Source organism: Panthera uncia, chromosome F2 (assembly GCF_023721935.1).
Source record: "Panthera uncia isolate 11264 chromosome F2, Puncia_PCG_1.0, whole genome shotgun sequence".
Taxonomy (NCBI): Eukaryota; Metazoa; Chordata; class Mammalia; order Carnivora; family Felidae; genus Panthera; species Panthera uncia.
In genome coordinates this window covers 29,850,411-29,868,403 of record NC_064812.1, presented here as the reverse complement: position 1 = coordinate 29,868,403, position 17,993 = coordinate 29,850,411, and the positions used below count along the sequence as shown (strand labels likewise).

Below are 17,993 nucleotides of genomic sequence, written 5' to 3'. Positions count from 1 at the left end.
CCTCAGCCATTTGATATTCAGTCTAAATCAGAAAGAGTGATTTAAAACTAGGACACAGCACCAGTGTTTTAGTTTAACCCATTTTTGGTAATTTATACACTAATCAAATTTTAGGCACCTAAAACTTTGGAAACCAGTTAGATTCAAAGGAAATCTGTTGTTAAAATCACTGGAATGAATGTGTGGCAAATCCAGACTTGTGAATTTTATTCACAATTTAGAAAAATTATTTTTAGAAAAAAATATCCAAATTATGACACAAATGAAAAGGGTCAGAAAGAGACAGAGGGAAAAGCAGGTCTACTGGATAATAATAATAATAATAATAATCAAAGGTATACATACTGAGCAATAAATGTTAATTTTCATATATAATCCTAATAAAAACACTATAAAGGTAAATATTTTCCATTTTAATTAAAGAGGGGAACCTGACACATGGGAGACCCTAATTCCCCCAAAATTAAACTTTTTTTTTAAGTTTATTTGAGAGAGAGAGTGTGCACGCAAGCAGGGAGGAGCAGAGAGGGAGAGACAGAATCCCAAGCAGGCTCTATGCTGGTCAGTGCGGAGGCAGGCGCGGGCTCTATCTCACAAACTGCAAGATCATGACTTGAGCCGAAACCAAGAGCCTGAAGCTTAACCGACTAAACCACCCAGGCATCCCCAAAGTTATACTTCTAATCATGAAAGATATAAATTTATACCACAATCTAAACCTACAAAAGGGTAGAGTACCCTACCTCTTCTTGTCACCGATGGAAAAGAGTCACAAGGCCAAAACACCTATTAAGGACTTTGACAGCAGTAATTAACTCAAATATACTGAATAACATTTAGCAAACTCTAATAACAGACACTAAATTCATAAATTAAATTTTGAAACATATCCATGAAACCACTGATTCTTCTTATTATCATTAGAATATAGGTCCACAAAAAAACATACCACTTGTACTTGAATATTCATGGCAATTTTATTTTTAAGATAACAACTGGAAGTAATCCAAATGATCAACAAATAAATTCTAGTATAGTCATAGAATGGAACACTATGCACCAATAAAAAGAATCAAACTCTTTTTTATTATTTATTTACTTATTTTTAGACAGAGAGACAAAGAGACACACAGAGAGAGAGAGCACGTGCGTGTGAGTTGGGGAGAGAAGCAGATGGAAAAAAATCTTAGGTAGGCACCACACCCAGCACAGAACCCAATGTGTGGCTAGATCCTGGGACAATAACTTGAGCTGAAATCAAGAGTCAGATGCTCAACTGACTGAGCCTCCCAGGCGCATCAAGAATCAACTCTGAAGCACACAAGTAACAGAAATGAAACTTAAAAACTTGCTGGTCAAAGTGAGCCAGGCACAAGCTTACATATTTCATCCCACTTACATACAATTCTAGAACAAACAAAACTAATCTACAGGGATGGACAACAGATCAGTGGATAAAATCAGGGTGAGTTGTGACTACAAGGGGGCATAATGGGTCTTTCTGCATTAACAGAAATATTCTTTATCTTGATATGGTGATAGTTGTACAAGTATATGCATTTGTCAAAACTCAGTGAAATTTAAAAATTGATTTACAGAAATCCATAAAATCACTGTTCAAATTATAAAGGATAAAATGTTTGATCCTTACTTTAAAATCTGAGGAATATTTTATCAAATTTAAGACGCCATCAATCTTAAGATACACTATTATTTATGTTTCCAAAACACAACCAATTTAAGACACAACCCAGTTTGGTATTAAAATGTGATAATCTATGTATCTGAAAATCAATATGAAACAGATAACTTTGTAAAAAATGTTTATTTTTGAGAGACAGAGAGCATGCAAGGGAGCAGGGGAGGGGCAGAAAGAGAGGGAGACTGAGAATCCTAAGCAGATTCCATGCTGTCAGTGCAGAGCCTGACACTGGGCTGAAACTCATGAACTAAAAACTGAGATCATGACCTGAGCCGAAATCAAGAGTCAGACACTTAACCAACTGAGCCGCCCAGGTGCCCCAAACATCTTTTACACCAACATTATCAAACAGAGCACATCAGATCCAAAACATCACCTAAGATCCTAAAGCTTCCAAAAGTCATCACTACTTAAGCTTTCTTAAGTCAAGGGAAAGTACCTTTAAACCAAATGGCATGTACTTACAGGAGATAAATTTAAAATTCTGAGTGAAAACAACAAAAACCCATGCTAGTAAAATATGATCACAAATAGTTCTAGCATCTTAAAATCACTTTTATTTCAAATAGCTGCTGGATGAAGGGAGGGTTATATTTTAGAGTCAGAGGCCACAGAGAAGGCAGATTTTCACAAAATAATTAAAATACAGTGTTAATACCTTTTATTAATTTTTTAAAATAACTTTTAAAACAAAAACGTTCAAAAATTCCTACTAAATCTGCTCTACCATTTCATTCCAAATTAATGCATTTCTCAGAGTACAACCATATAGGGTGCATGTAAACACTGCTTGATGTATTCTAAAAACCACCAAACTTTTTAAAAATAAAGGTAGATTCCGAGGTCACACTGCTTTAATTTACACAACACTGACCTACAATAGGTCACCTGGAGAGTCAAATTCTAATCTCAGATCATAGTTACAATGGTTCTTTCATATCTTATGTTTCCCTAACTATAGATTTAAAAGAATACCCAACCACCAGACAAGAATTTAGAAATGAAAAAAAAAAAGGCTATTACAAAAAAATAAAAGTAAATAACTAACATGTAAAACACTGACATTATTCATCCCAAATCAAAACCAGGATTTTTAATCTTTGCTATTAACAAGATTTCACATATACATACATTTTATAGTAATGCCTATCCAAACAAAAGAAAAGGAGAAGTAAAATTATTCATTTTTTAAAACTTAGCTCTGTTAGCCTCCATCAATATGCCAACAGAAAGTAACCAACTCCCAGCTACTCAAATGTCTTGTCACACAGATGGGACATGAATTTAAAAATAAATTTCACCTAATTTCTAAGCACTATCTAATCACTCTAGTTTAACTGCTCTTAACGTAAAACATTGATTTTGTGCTCAAATCATGGTAATCAATCACCTAACAAATGTCATTTGAGTTCCAACACAAGACCTGTTAGGTAATGCTAAGGTTTAAAATTGAGGATTTTTTTAAGTTAGGAAACTAACTTAGATCTTCACATTTAAAAAAAAAAAAAAAATAAGTATAAAAACTTCACGAGCATTTGTAGAAATTGTCAGACTAATTACAAAATATTACTACATATAATATACTATTAAGACTAGAATGTTATATTTGTTAGGATAAAAGCTTTTTTGCAACAGCATAGAAAGTTTCTTAATCCCCCAAAGATTCATGCGTACTACTCTGGCTCAAGTCCATGTCATTACAGTTGGCTCTTCATACCGACCTGCTTTCAAGGATGGATATGCTAGAAGAGTTTCAATATCTGGATTTCCAGCAGTTACCTTAAGTTTCCATGTCTTAGCAAAATGGCACATTCACTCACTGACCAGCAACAATAAATTTACTGTGCTAGAACTCTAACATGACACTAAATCTTCATTCTCAAAATTCACTCCCAGCATTAACAAATGATATGAATAACCAACTCTTTTCATGTACCTGTAATCATATCAGGCTTCTGATTTTACAATCCTGGTCTAAGCTGTTTACATTTCCAAAGTAATCAACTTTTGCTCTCCTAAATCCTTCATAATATTCAAAGTAAAACTGATGGAATTTTCTGATAAGCCACTACAAGTTTAGCATCACTGATTACCTTCAATGCACTTGCAAGCTAACCACAGCTAATCTGCAAATTAAGAATATTCACAAACGGGAGCAAGAGAAAAATAATTTTTTTTCAAATCAAACTTGGAAATAAACTGAAAATCTTTATTTCTTTGAAGGATAGATGGTAGTTTTAAAAAATGAAGTTCTCTAAGTACTTTTTTTAAGTGTAGGAATTATTTGAATTAATAACATATCAATCTCTTCCCTTTCCCTGCTCCCCACCAAAAGAAAATTTAATTTCCTGGAAAACAACCAAAGATAGCAGCCCTACATCTTTTGACATATGCGGCTAAAAAAAAAAAGAAAGGCACCAGAAAACAGAGACAGAAGAAACAGACTCTTCCAAGGTTAGAAAACAGTCAAGTCCCTGTCTTAAGAGATCATTTCCCAACATCTAGGATTAACTAGAGAAATCAGAGACTTAGGTACTTGCTTATTAACCCAAGGTAACAAATTGTAATTCTTCAAATGAGAAGTTAGTTAAAACAAGGGTATTTTGATAACTCCACAAGGCATTTATTAATACAATTACCTACACAGAAGGCAAAATGAGAAAGAGATCTTTTCATTTCAAATGCTGATTTTTTTCTGTGGCTTCATGGAACTCTCCTTCCTCCCAAACAAAAGCCCTAAAATCTAGGGGCACCTGGGTGGCTCAGTTGGTTAAGAGTCCAACTCTTGATTTCAGCTCAGGTAATGGTCTCATGGTTCCTCAAGTCGCACATGAGGCTATGGGTTCTGTGCTGAGAGCATGGAGCATGCGTGGGAACATGCGTGGGATTCTCTCTCTCTGCCCCTCCCTGATCCCTGTCTCTCTCAAAATAAACATTGAAATTTTTTTAAAAAGGCAGTAATCTAGGAACATGTCAAATAGCCAAATGAAAATAACAAACAGGATTCTTTATGGTTAGAAATTTGCTCTAATAATACCATTTAAACTCACCTACCTCCTACATTAAACACACTCACTCTCTCTCTCTTCTCTCTCTCTCTCTCTCTCACACACACACACACACACACACACACACACACACAGAGTTTCATATTCTAAACTCAGCTGAGTACAGAAGTAAATGGAAAAAAGTTACTATTAAGGTGTAATTTTTTTTCAAATATCATAAGAATTCCATAGTGTTTAAAACAAACTCAAGGGAGATATACGGCATAAAATAATGAATTAAAGTTAGGAATAATGGATTTATTCAATAAATATTTATTAAGTACCCACAATGTGCTGCTCACTGTGCTGCACAGTAACATAACAAATTGATAGAATTTTGCTAATGTTAAAATCATACAATTATACATAAAATAACAAATTAGTGGCTCCTACTTTTGGATTTCAAGGACAAGTTAAATCTTTCTTCAAATTTTGAGGTCCTGATATAAGCTTTCCTATTTCTATTTGTTCTTTGTTAGGAAAAGTTTTATTTTTTCCTTTCCCTAAGAATTCTTGAAAAGTTAATGTACAGACTCAAATCTATAGACATGTCTTGACAAAGCAAGTAAAACCTACAAAATCTGAAAGAAAAAAAAATTACTTACCAACACTCTAAAGAAGTAAAGATATTCTGCTGCTCCAGAGTAATTCCCACATTCATACTGGAATTTTGCATACCTGTAGAGTGTATCTAAATATTCCTGCCTAAACTAAAAAAAGAAAAGAAAAAGCATCAGTTCTATTTCTAACTTTGAGTTTTAAAATTCAAACCATTCACTCCTTTAAACGTCCCTAGAAGTCAATTCTGTGTATGCCAAGTGTCACAAAAAACAAAAACAAAATCCATGATCAGAAATACATATGACTCTTAAAACATATGTTAGGAATTGGTGGATTTAGCATTCACAATTCTGGTCTCAAAGAGTTACAAATTCTATAATACCTAATTTGTTGCAATCCAAATCTGAATTGCAGTGGGAAGGTCTCCCAGCTGGTTAATGAGCTTAGATAACTACCAAATATATGCATCCCTATACAGTCTTGTGATTCTGTACAAATAATATGTACAGTAAACTTCAATTCTCTGTGAAAACTGGCCTCCAAATGACACGAAATATTAACATTAGCAATGCAAGCAAAGTGAAAGTGAAGAAATCTAAGAGAAGGACTCCGAACTAGAACATTATCAAATACACCAAACATTCTATATGGAAGCCAGAAAGAATAATTTGCACAGTGGTCAGCATACCTCCTGCCAAAGTAATTGTTAAATGAGAGATAAAACTTGAATGCAAGTTAAAGAATTAATTATATGTAAATCCTTATGCTTTGAGTTAACACAAGGGAAGGGAGACTGGGAGATGACTAGAAAAGCCTACAATAAAATTCCCTTATTGGGTATTTATGAAAACCTCGATAATGTCAAGAGCTACTATATTCCACAAGGCAGCCAAAGTATTACTTAATTCTACTGCTCAAAGCATTTCTAATTCAAATTTAGTTGTATCTTTATTTGTTAATCCATCAAAAATAAATGGTACCTATTACTTGAGTATTCTAGGAAAAATAAAAAGTTTTGAGAATTTCTATGATTTAAGGTAAGTTTAAGTGGGGCGCCTGGGTAGCTCAGTCAGTTAAGCATCTGACCCTTAATTCCTGATATCAGCTCAGGTCATGATCTCAGGGTCATGAGTTCCAGCCCCATGTTGGGCTCCATGATGACCTGAGTGTGGTATCTGCTTAGGATTCTCTCTCCTTACCTCTCTGCCCCACCTCACTCACAAGCACACTTGCGCTCACACTCTCGCTCAAAATAATATTTATAAAAAAATAAAGGTAAGTATAAGTAAGCATCTCATTTTCTTATCAGCACCAATTTAAAAACTGATGTTTTGAAAACATATCATATATTTAATAAGTCAATCTGCAAATTGTATTCTTGTTAAGCCACAAACCTGTCTTTACAGCACTATTCTTTAATTAACCTTATTGAAACAGGACAACTAAAGAAATTTTTTTTAAGTGTTATTTATTTATTTATTTTGAGAGAGATAGAGAGAGAGAGAGAAAGAATCCCAAGTAGGCTCCCCCTTGTCAGCAGGGAGTCCGACACAGGGCTCAAACCCCCGAACCACTGAGATCATGACCTGAGCTGAAACCAAGAGTTGGACACTTAACTGACTAAACCACCCAGGTGCCCTAAACAAATTTTTTTTTTAAAGATAAGAAAGAGCCCCTTTATTGACCAATATATCACTTAAATATGTTTTGTTAGATTTGTGGAATCATTGCCAACATGAATACAACTGCCATCAAATGCATTAACAATGATTTAAAGTAGAATAAATTATAAATGGGAAAATTAGGAAATTTTTAAAATACCACTTACACCATGCTTGTCTGCTAGGTAGTCAAACAGCATCCGACCATCTCTAAATTAGAAACAAAAATTACTGATTTGATAGGCCACAGAAAACAAAATGAGCATATCCAAACATTCCTATTACCCACATAAAGCCATCTAAATATCTTAATACTTAAACACTAGAAACAAAGTAAGTCTTCCAGAATCAAATAAACAGAACATTACAAGATTAATCAATTATGCTTAACTTATATATCTATGCTACACACCCTGTATAATTATTATCCAACTCAGTGTCAATCCAATTTAACTTTTCTTAAATTAGCTTTGCATAACTAAGATGTTGCCAGGCGGGTAAAAGACAAAATGATGACAAAGACACCAAGGAACAAGTGATAGATGGCACAGTGACCCACTTTCTGGGCATTTTCAAAAAAGGAAACATTTTCTTATGCTTACCACAAGAGGGAATGCTGTGGAATGCTTTTCTGGAACATAATTTTACTTGAGATTTAATGGGGAAGGAATATATCATCACCAAAATCAACATGGGTATATTATAATACTGAATATGAAACATGTATAACTTTTTAACATAAGATTTCAAAAAAAGCTTAACATTTCTTGTGGATCATAGTGAATTACTTGTGTTATACTCCTTGTACCTTTTAGTATGTAATCACTGTCCTTTGGTTGATTGGGTATTTCTGGGAAAGTATGAGAAATACAGTATGTTGAACAAAATTTAAAAACAAATTGGCAGGAAGAGGTTATTACTTTGAAAATAAGTAGTTTAATTACAAGTTTTTAAAACAATTCCATTCTTTCATTTATCTCAATGCCATGCCTATTAAACTGCAAGGAGTGCTCTCTAATATTTGGTGAATAAATCTATATTCATCTTATTCAACCCTAATCTCATTACTTCCTCGTATTTAAGTGACTAGAATAAATTCAGAATTTAAATTCTAAATTTTTGATTGTCCCCTAACAGCTAGATTATTTCAGCTGTTCCTTTGTGGGCATTTACATGTGACCTGAAGGCCTAAATCATTATAAGTGTATACATGTAGCGTGTGTGTGTGTGTGTGTGTGTGTGTGTGTGTATATATATATATATATATGTATGTATATATATACACACATATATATATACACATATACACACACACACAGATGGCTTTATCTTACTAAGCAATCATATATATTTTACGTATAGCTATCTGTGTGTGTGTGTGTGTATATAATCTGTGTATATATATGTAGTATAACACAGTGTATGTTAGTAATATAGCAGGCTACACTGTAATATGGTATATGGGCTCCTGGGTGATGTGCCAATTCTTGATTTCGGCTCAGGTCATGATCTCACCATGCGTGAGTTTGAGCTTCCGTGTCAGGCCCTGCGCTGACAGCTCAGAGCCCACTTGGGATTCTCTCTCCCTCACTCTCTGCCCCTCCCCAGCTTGAATGCACACACGTAGACGTGTGCTCTCTCTCTCAAAATAAATAAACTTGTAAGATGGGGTGCCTGGGTGGCTCAGTCAGTCGGGCGTCTGACTTCGGCTCAGGTCATGATTTCAAGGTTCATGAGTTCCAGCCCCACATTGGGCTCTGTGCTGACAGCTCTGAGCCCAGAGCCTGCTTCGGATTCTGGATTTCCCTCTCTCTCTCTCTGCCCCTCCTACGCTCACACTCTGTCTCTCTCTCTCAAAAATAAATATTTAAAAAAAATTTTAATAAAAATAAAATTGAAAAATAAACTTAAAAGATGGTATAACAATCGTGTAGTATTTGCTGTCTTGTTAAAAATTATCTAGTAACACTTCCCCAGATCACAAATGACAACTTAGAATTAATCTCTCTTAATAGTTGGTTTGGCCATATATTGTAAAAGCTGAAGATACAACATGGCAAAATCTTCAGCAATTCTTCTAGTAAATATGTTGGTAGCTAAGATTTACCACAATGGCAATATTCAATTTTAGTAGGAGATTTTATTTTAAAAAGTTTCTAATAACTCAAAGGGCTTCAATTAATGATATATATCAAGACAGAGTAAGTCAATATGCATTCTTTGGAAACCAAGCACTATGTTTATTTCTAATTAAGGAGAAGTTAAGAATAAAATAACTTTATTAGCTCCACACCACCCTCCCTCCGTGGGCTGGGCAATGAGGTTGGAAGGATATGAGAGAATGTAGCCAAATGATAAAGTGAGCTCAGGTTTCCCTCTAGGTATTGCCCAGGCACAGGTATGTCAACCTGAGTACCACTGACATTTTTGGGGTGGATAATTCTTTATTGGAGGGTAGGGTACTGTCTAATGCATTGTAGGATATTTAGCAGCATTCCTGGCCTCTCTCCTTGCTAGGTGCCAGTAGCACCCCTCCAATTGTGACAATGAAAAAATGTCACCAGACATTGCCAAATGTCCCCTAGGAAGAGGGGAGGAAGGCAGAACTGCTGTAGCATGATCAGATTTGGGGAACTGGTAAAGAAGTTAAAAAAAAATTAGTATTAATATTTATTAAGGAATTCCTGGTCCATACACAATAAGGATAAATGAAAATAAACAGATAAAGTTATCAATTAAACCCTGAACTTTTATGATGGGATATTAAATAAAATTTGAATTAACATTTGTATTAATCCAGAAAAGAATTTTTAGAATTCAAATTAAGGGAGGTTACCTGGTTGACTGCATCTGCCTTGTAGTTTCTGGATCTTCAAACATCTTCACAATTGGTTCCGTTTCTGCCTGAAGCTGTTTAAGTTGTGCAACAACTGTGGTTCTTTTTTCTCTCAAAGCTAATTAAAAATGCAAAGGAGTACTATAATGTTGAACTATACTGCTCACCATGAGAATATCTCTGGAAAAATTTCAATTTATTTCAGTTGTACATAGATTTATTTGCCCCTAGTATATTCACATGCCAGGAACCACCAACCCGGTAAGTCTCGCAAATCCATTTTTTTTCTTTCTAGCAATGCAGAAGCACATAAAGAAGTCCCCTTCTTATTCTTAAGGAAAACTGAGGAATATACAAATACAGCTGGGGGAGGGGGGTGGCTGCTGAGAAATTATCTAAATCCACATTTCAAATACTTTACTCCTAGTGTTTCATTTGTTCTCAATGAATTTTCTCAGATGAGTATTATCCCGGAGTTCCTGAACAGAGACTCAGAGTGGTTTACACATTACTATAGATTTTCAATTAGATTGAATGGAATTTAAATCCAACCAATAATCTCTCTTTTCACTATAAACCTACTTTTGTAATCTATCAAACCCAATTCTAGTTTCTTTTTACCGCATTATGAAGAGCCACAGAAAACTTGAACATAACCTACCCTGCAGGCATGCTTTAAACTTTTACTCTGAAATAGTTAACTTTTGGGGCGCCTGGGTGGCTTCGGCTCAGCTCAGATTATGATCTTGCAGTTTGTGGGTTAGAGCCCCGCTTCGAGCTCTGTGCTGGAAGCTCGGAGCCTGGAGCCTGCTTCCGCGATTGTGTCTGCCTCTCTCTCTGCCCCTCCCCCGCGCACGCACTTTCTCTCTCTCTCTCAAAAATAAACATTAAAAAAATTTTTTTAAAAAGTTAACTTTTTCATCACAAACTAAAATTTAAAGAGCTACTGTCACTTACTGTAATATAAGCAAAAAAGGTGATTATGTTTAGTATAATAATTTCTGTGTTACACATTAAAAAGTATTACTAGAACAATGTTTCTCAAACATAGAAGGGGATATGTGCTTAAATTATGGAAAATGTCAATTTAAACTAAATAAATTGTATTTATGTACTGAAAGCATTCTTAGAATCTTTTAAAATAACATGCTCACAAAAGAAATAATACAGCATTTTTCAAACTTACGGGGAAACTTTTTTTTTTTTAAAGGAACATCTATTACCATAGGAAACGTGGAAAACACCATACCACAGCAGTTCTCCAATTTGAGTGCTGGGCCTCAGCCAACACTTTGTGATTAAGTAGACCTGGGGTATGACCTCAAAATTTGCATTTCTAACAAGCTCTCCCAGGTGAACTGACGATGCTGGGACTGGGGACATTATTTATGAGAACCGTGACTATACCCAGATGCCTCAAGATGGGAAAAAAAAAAAAATCTCTAAGGCACACAGATGCTAACTGAAAAAGTTACTAGCAAACCAAAAACAGCCACATTCTCAGATAATTCCAAGGAGACAATTCATTCATAAGCACAATTTTGATGATACATACTATAAACTGAAAATATTTAAAGACCATGTTTTAAAGTAGTCTCACACTTTTTGTGGTGAGAAAATAATATACTTTAGATGACATGTAACCTTCACATTACCTTTCATCCAAAGAACTTTTAAACCATAATAACCTCAAATAGCATTAAAGGCTCTTGGCTAAAAGCTCTTTTATACATCACAAAACTTTAACACACATATCCTCAGTTCACAAGACAAGCTGTAGTTCCAAATGACAAAACTTACCATGCGGAATATCATCAGAATAAAGATTTTTGTATACATCCATAGCAAAGTCTACCATGTTGGTATCACTAAGAAGATCCAATTTCCCTTGTAATAATTCTTTTTCATTATAGATCTGCAAGAGAAAATTACTTTCTAATGACTATGTTTAAGTTCCCACAAATAAACTAATAAATATCCACACCAACTCTACTGATAAGCATATATAGTGGTTTCCTTGCCACACCAGCAATCAACTCAAATTTTTTACCTTCTTAGTTATCTCTCACATCCACATGATGCCTACCCATCTCTCCTTGAGGTGGGTTCTCCTCTACCCCCACATATTTTTTTTGCTAAATCATTTGAATCCTTCATAATCCTTACCCATCCACACCACTAAAACAGAACTAGCACCCATTCTCTAGGTCAGCCATGTCGTATCAGGTTTTTGCTTTGCAAGGAATTCAAGAAACAATTTAACCCATACTACAGGAATCAAACAGACACACAAGCGAACTCACATAAATGTGAAGTTTAGTGCAATGAGCAACATGTAAGGATCCTATACAGTATTTAAGGAGACAGTAATCAAAATTAAAAAAAAATTTTTTTAAGTGAACAGTTACCAAGATAAGGCTTCAGCAAAAGATCTGCATACTAAATTTAATTTTGTCAAGGAAAGAAAAAACACAAGAAGATTCCACATTTCACTGCCTGTGAAAAGATGAAGGTGATCAAATGGTACAGCTATGAGATCAAAACTGAAACTTCCAAACTATATATAAGGAACTCCTACAGAATATAAGAAAAATAATTGAAAATGGCTAAAAATTTTAATACCCACTTTACAGGAGTATAATCAAATGGCCAACACCAAAAAAGGTTCTCAACTTCATTAATCACACAGAAAATGCAAGTTAAAGCCACATTTGAAAAAAAACAAACATGCACACACACACAAAAAACTGGCAATACTAGTGTTGGTGTAGAAGTAGAGTAACTGAACACTTAACTCTTCTGGCAGAAGTACAACCACTTTGGAAAACTGTTTTTATCTCCTAAAATCAAACATACATTTTCACCCAGTAATTCTGATCCTTGATACCCAAGAGAAATGGGGGAATATATTCAAAGGGCATTTCCAAGAATGTTCATGGCAGTACTAGTCGTAATAGCCAAGTTTATCAATTATTGGAATGGATAAACTGTAGTCTACTCATCTAACATATTAACACTCAGCACTGGGAACGAAAAGAACTACAGTTACCCTAACATCCTGGATGACTCTCACAGTGGTGAAGGAAATAAATCATACAAAGCACTACAATGCTTAATTTCAAAACCAGGCAAAACTATTCTAGGACTAGCGCTTACCTTTGGGGGGTGTAATGACTAGGAAAGGTCAGAAGGAAGGTTTTTAGGATGTTTGTAATGTTTTATTTATTGATTTGGATGGTGGTCACACAAGTGGGTTCACTCTGAAAAAAGGCATTATTATTTGGCACTTTTCTGTATGAATGTTATACCTGATAAAAAGCTTACTTAAAAAAACAGGAGAACCTAATCTTGAGTGAAAACATCTTTCTCTAGCGTGTCAACCTCTTCTTGCCACCCCATTGATAGCTTTTAATTTGCATCGTCTCTACTGTAGATTCAAAGCATCGCTCCTCTGCCATTAAGACCTTACTAGCCTCTTAAATCTGCATCTGCTTATATCACCTTCTCTAAATTCTGCCTTATACCCACCCACACTTACTCTGTAAAGGGTAGATAGGAAATATTTTAGACTTTTAAACCAAGAAGCAAAAATCTAGGATAGGCTATATCAGTACTGTAAGAGTTTCCACAATTTCTTTTCTAAGTAAAAAATAATGGAGTAAACTTTTTTGTAAAAGAGATATACTAATGAGAAGAATGTCATTCTTTCTGGGTGGGAACTGTTTCACTCAATTGGGGTATAAAGTCAGTGTTCTATAACTGAAAATGTTTGCAAACGTCCATCTGTTACAATTATTTTTAACTTACAGACCATACAAAACAGGCAAAGGGCTGTATTTGCTTCACGGGCTATAGTTTGCCAATCTGTGGTCTATCAATCTCTGGGAAACAGCTCCAACTTTTTAATAGATTGAAAATATTCTTCTGACATCTCTTCCTGCTGTCATCCTCCACAAAATCCAACATCCACAATGAAGATCTTTAAAAACTCAAGGTTTGGAGCACCTGGGTGGCTCAGTCAGTTAAGCGTACAGCTTCACCTCAGGTCATGATTTCACAGATCCTGAATTCCAGCCCACATCAGGCTTTCTGCTGTCAGCACAGAACCTGTTTCGGATCTTCTGTCCCTTGCCTCTCCGTCCCTTCCCTGCTTGCGCTCTCTCAAAAATAAACATTAAAAAAAAAAAAACCCTCAAGCCTTAAAATGTCTTTATCTCACAACTTTCACTTAGTACCTCATCTCTAAGACTTCCAACTTAAATTCATCATCTTGGTCACCAATATCATTAAAATGCTTCATCATCCCATTGTACCCTCTGCTCTTTCTCATTTTTATATCACCCTTTTTCGTTGTCACCACATTAGTTTAGATATCATTTTTTAGCTATTTCAAAGATTTCCTCATTAGTAGTAGTATCACTGATTCCATCCATTTTCTCAAACCAAATACAATTCAGTGTCAATCCCTAGTTCTGGGGAAAAAAATCATCTGTTTTCTATGTTCTGGCTAAGGATGACTATAAAATGTTTCAAGAGCAGGCAACAATGCTATTCAATCACATTTGTGCTTTTTCTCTGCTGATCAGCAATCCATCTCTAAATGACATATATTTACATGTCTACCTCCAAACATGTTGATACTACTTCAATCATCTTCCAATGCTCCTTTCAATCTGAGAGTGACTGGCATGAGCTCTTATAAATGTATGATTTTCAATCTCAGTTGGGTCATCCACACTAACCAATTCTTGTATTTGGTCAGTTTTCTCAGTCCCCATTTCTTGTCCTTACCTCACTCCTCAAAACCCCAAGTGGTTGCCTCACTCCTCTCTCATACAGGATGGCCTACCCTCCGAATAGAAAATATTCACGAGTACTTACTTTGTCCCACAAGGCTAAGTACTTTATATGCATTATCTCATGTAATTTGTCTAACAATCCCGTAAGGGAACTTTGCTGTTCCCTAACATCACAACTTTGGAGTTGTGTTATGTATTTCGAAAAGGATCAGGTGAATGAGGAGTACACATATCTAATGAACCGTAACTACCAGGAAGATTTGAAAAGTTATCAGAACAATGTTATGTTTCTTTGAAGGGCTTTTTGGTCTTATTGCTTTTGGGACACACAAATCTACTCCCCAAATGTAGAATTCCCTAAGTAAACTTATGTTGTAATCTGCGTTCACATGCAGAATTCATTTACTTTTCTGGCCAATATTTGAATCCTTTCACCATAATAATATTACTTTATTATAATTAATAAAATGTATCAATTTCCCAACAAATTCAAGGTATAACTAAGACCAGTATATCAAAACTTTTAGGGTTGAGATGTTTTAAAATGAGGTACCAAAACCACAAACTAATCTCACGATATTTTGAGTAGCTAAATGAATGTTAACACTCAAATTACTCGAAGTCTGTATACACCGAAAAAAGCACTGTTAAGTAAAAACTGTCCAATTTCTGGCGGGGGCAGGAGGGCGTCCCCATCCGACAAAATATGCCACGCTTCTAGAAGTGGCAGGAAAGACCAGGAAAACTCTAAGGGAAAAATGCACAACTTTATGGAAATTAAAGTCTACCTATTTCACATAAGGGTAGGAAAATTATTCCAAAGTTCCAGCAAACAAAAACAAAGCCACGCACATCCTTCCCACAGTTTCTGAAAGAAAAATCAAAATCTCTCACACACCAATTTGCTTTTGGAAGCAAGCATTACCCTAGCGAAGCTGGCGAACGATCAACTTCCGAGAGGAACCGACGCGGAAGTCCCTCCGGCACCGTCACGTCAAGAAGTAAAGCAAAGACCTCTTTCTCCCCCTAAGTTGCCTACTGTCACTTCACCTCTCTTCACAACCGAATTCTGCGGTGCTAATCAACTGAGGAGACGCTAAACTACCAGCAGATCCTTACTGCCCGATCCAGGACCAAACCGGCGGCCGCCTCACACGTGTCAGGCCTAGGGCTAGAGTCACCGCCTTTCGGCCTTCCCCAGTGTATCACGCGTTCCCACGCCTTCCTCGCGCTCAAAGCCCCCCTCACCTCTTTTACGGAGAGAAATTCAAGCAACGGAAAGACTAGATGCCGATCCAAAAAGTGCGCGATACGAGTAGTCAGGTCGTATTCCGCCATCTTGGCAAGGAAAAAGGGAGTCTGAGCTCACTAAAACTTTATTCATAGCGCCGACAAACGAACAGACAGGCCCCAGATTGCGCATGAGCAGTAGTTCAACAAGCCAGGGAGAAAGGGGCGGGGTTCAGCCCGTAGCGCTCCGCGAACAGCGGCGCATGCGTGCCAAGGTAAGGTAGTTCCTTCCTCTAGGCAACTCTGGGACTGGGCGGAGCGGCGGGCTCCAGATCTTCCGTTTGAAAGTTTGTCAGTATCCTGCAGTGCATTTCGCTAATAAATATTGAAAATTGAGAATTGATTGCTGAGGGATTGTCGGTTACATTGGGATGCGGCAGAGGACAAGATAATGAGGCTCCTGTTTTCCGAAAAGTTGCGTACAAGAAGGAATAGACCTGAGGTTTCGTTTGGCATATATTGATCATTTTGTAATCGTTTGTTAAATTATGGTAGGACGCGTTTCTAGACAGGAAACAAGTGAAATAATTTTAGTTTATAGTAAAAGCCATAATTTAGTGGGGGTGGTCGGGCTGGGCCTGTTTAATTGGCGGGGGGGGAGGTAAGAGAAAACTTAGGGTAACAATTTAACTGAGAGTTTGTACTGACAGAAGGAAGCCACGAAAATTGGAGCCAGGGTAAAACTATGCTGGTGGAAAGCTTAGCAAACACAAAGGCCATGAGACAGGAAAGGACTTGGTATGTTCCAATAGCTAAATATCCTGTGTGACTAGACAGTAAGGTAAACGACTCTGAAAAGGGCTATGTCATGATTAAGATAAGGAATGTGGATTTTATTCTCAAGTTTCCTTTGCTAGTCCGTTTTCATCTTTCAGGCCTCTTCATTTTGGAGTCCTTGTGGGTCTTGGAGCTTTTCTCTATGTTAATGCCCTAGTTGATATCATTCAACCTAAGGGCTTTAAGTGCAGTCTATACCTTGATAACTCCCAAAGTATAGCTCCAACACAGACTATTAGTTAGCCGCAGACTCACATACATTTAGCTGGCTACTCAACATCTCACTATTAACATGTCCAGAACAAAACTCCCCCATGTAGCTCATCAAAACCTGCTCTGTTTGCACTCTTCCCCATATCAATGAATGCCAGTTCCATCTGTTCAGTTACTCAGACCCCTCGGAATCACCTTTGACTTTGTTCTTTCTCTTACATTCTACATTGAATTTACTAACAAAACCTTTGGTTCAAACCTTTGAAGCATATCCAGATCCGATCAGCTCATACCACCTCCAAAGTCACATCCTTAGTCCAAACACCGTCAATGTCTTGCTTTGATTTTTGGGGTAGCTTCTTCACTAATTAGCTTGCTCACCCTCTTTTCTACCTATGATTTATTCTGATACAGCAGCCAGAGTGACTTTAAATATGCTTAAAACTATCCAAGCCTTATTATCTTACACTGACCTCGTCTTCTTCATCTCCTCCTCTTGTTCGTTCTAACCCTGGCCTGAAGCAACAGTTTTCTATCTCTGTAGATTTCTCTATTCAGGACTTTCATATGAATGGAATCATATACTAGGTAGCGTTTTGTCACTTTGCATAATATTTTCAGAGTTCATCCAAGCTGTAGCATTACTCGTACTTCATTTTTTTCTATGGCCAAATAATATTCTATTATGCTGCTGTACCACATATGATTTACCTATTTATCTATTGATGGACATTTAGGTTGTTTCTACCTTTTGGCTACTATGAATAATGCTGCTATTAACATTCATGTGCAAGTTTTTGTGTGGACATATGTTTTCAGTTTTTTTGTTATTTACCCAGAGATGGAATTGCTGGGATATATGGTAACTATCTGTAGTCACTTGAGGAATTGCCAGACTGTACTATAATTTTGCAACATATTAACACTGGAGGAAACTGAGTAAAGGATACACTGGATCTCCCTGTATTATTTCTTACAGTGCCTCTGAATCTACTATCTCAGAGTAAGGTTTCAATTTAAAAAAAAAAAATGATTCCTAGGGGCACCTGGGTGGCTCAGTTGGTTAAGCCTCCGACTTCAGCTCAGGTTATGATCTCGCAGTTCGTG

At 36.3% G+C, this 17,993-nt stretch overlaps 1 protein-coding gene across 3 annotated transcripts in view; it reads right to left on the bottom strand.

Moving 5' to 3' along the window:
- EIF3E (eukaryotic translation initiation factor 3 subunit E) overlaps window positions 1-17,993 on the bottom strand; it is a 94,462-nt gene that overhangs the window by 38,551 nt on the left and 37,918 nt on the right. For 2 of the 3 annotated variants that reach the window (XM_049633521.1, XM_049633520.1), the window contains exons 2-5: window positions 11,608-11,722; window positions 9,808-9,925; window positions 7,139-7,181; window positions 5,355-5,459 (exon numbers count right to left, since the gene is read on the bottom strand). In XM_049633521.1, coding sequence (XP_049489478.1) covers window positions 5,355-5,459; window positions 7,139-7,181; window positions 9,808-9,925; window positions 11,608-11,665 — 324 coding nt within the window. In that variant the 5' untranslated portion in view covers window positions 11,666-11,722. Of the gene's footprint in view, window positions 1-5,354; window positions 5,460-7,138; window positions 7,182-9,807; window positions 9,926-11,607; window positions 11,723-15,854; window positions 15,986-17,993 lie in introns of those variants that run through there. The other variant, XM_049633519.1, reaches the window with a different exon arrangement.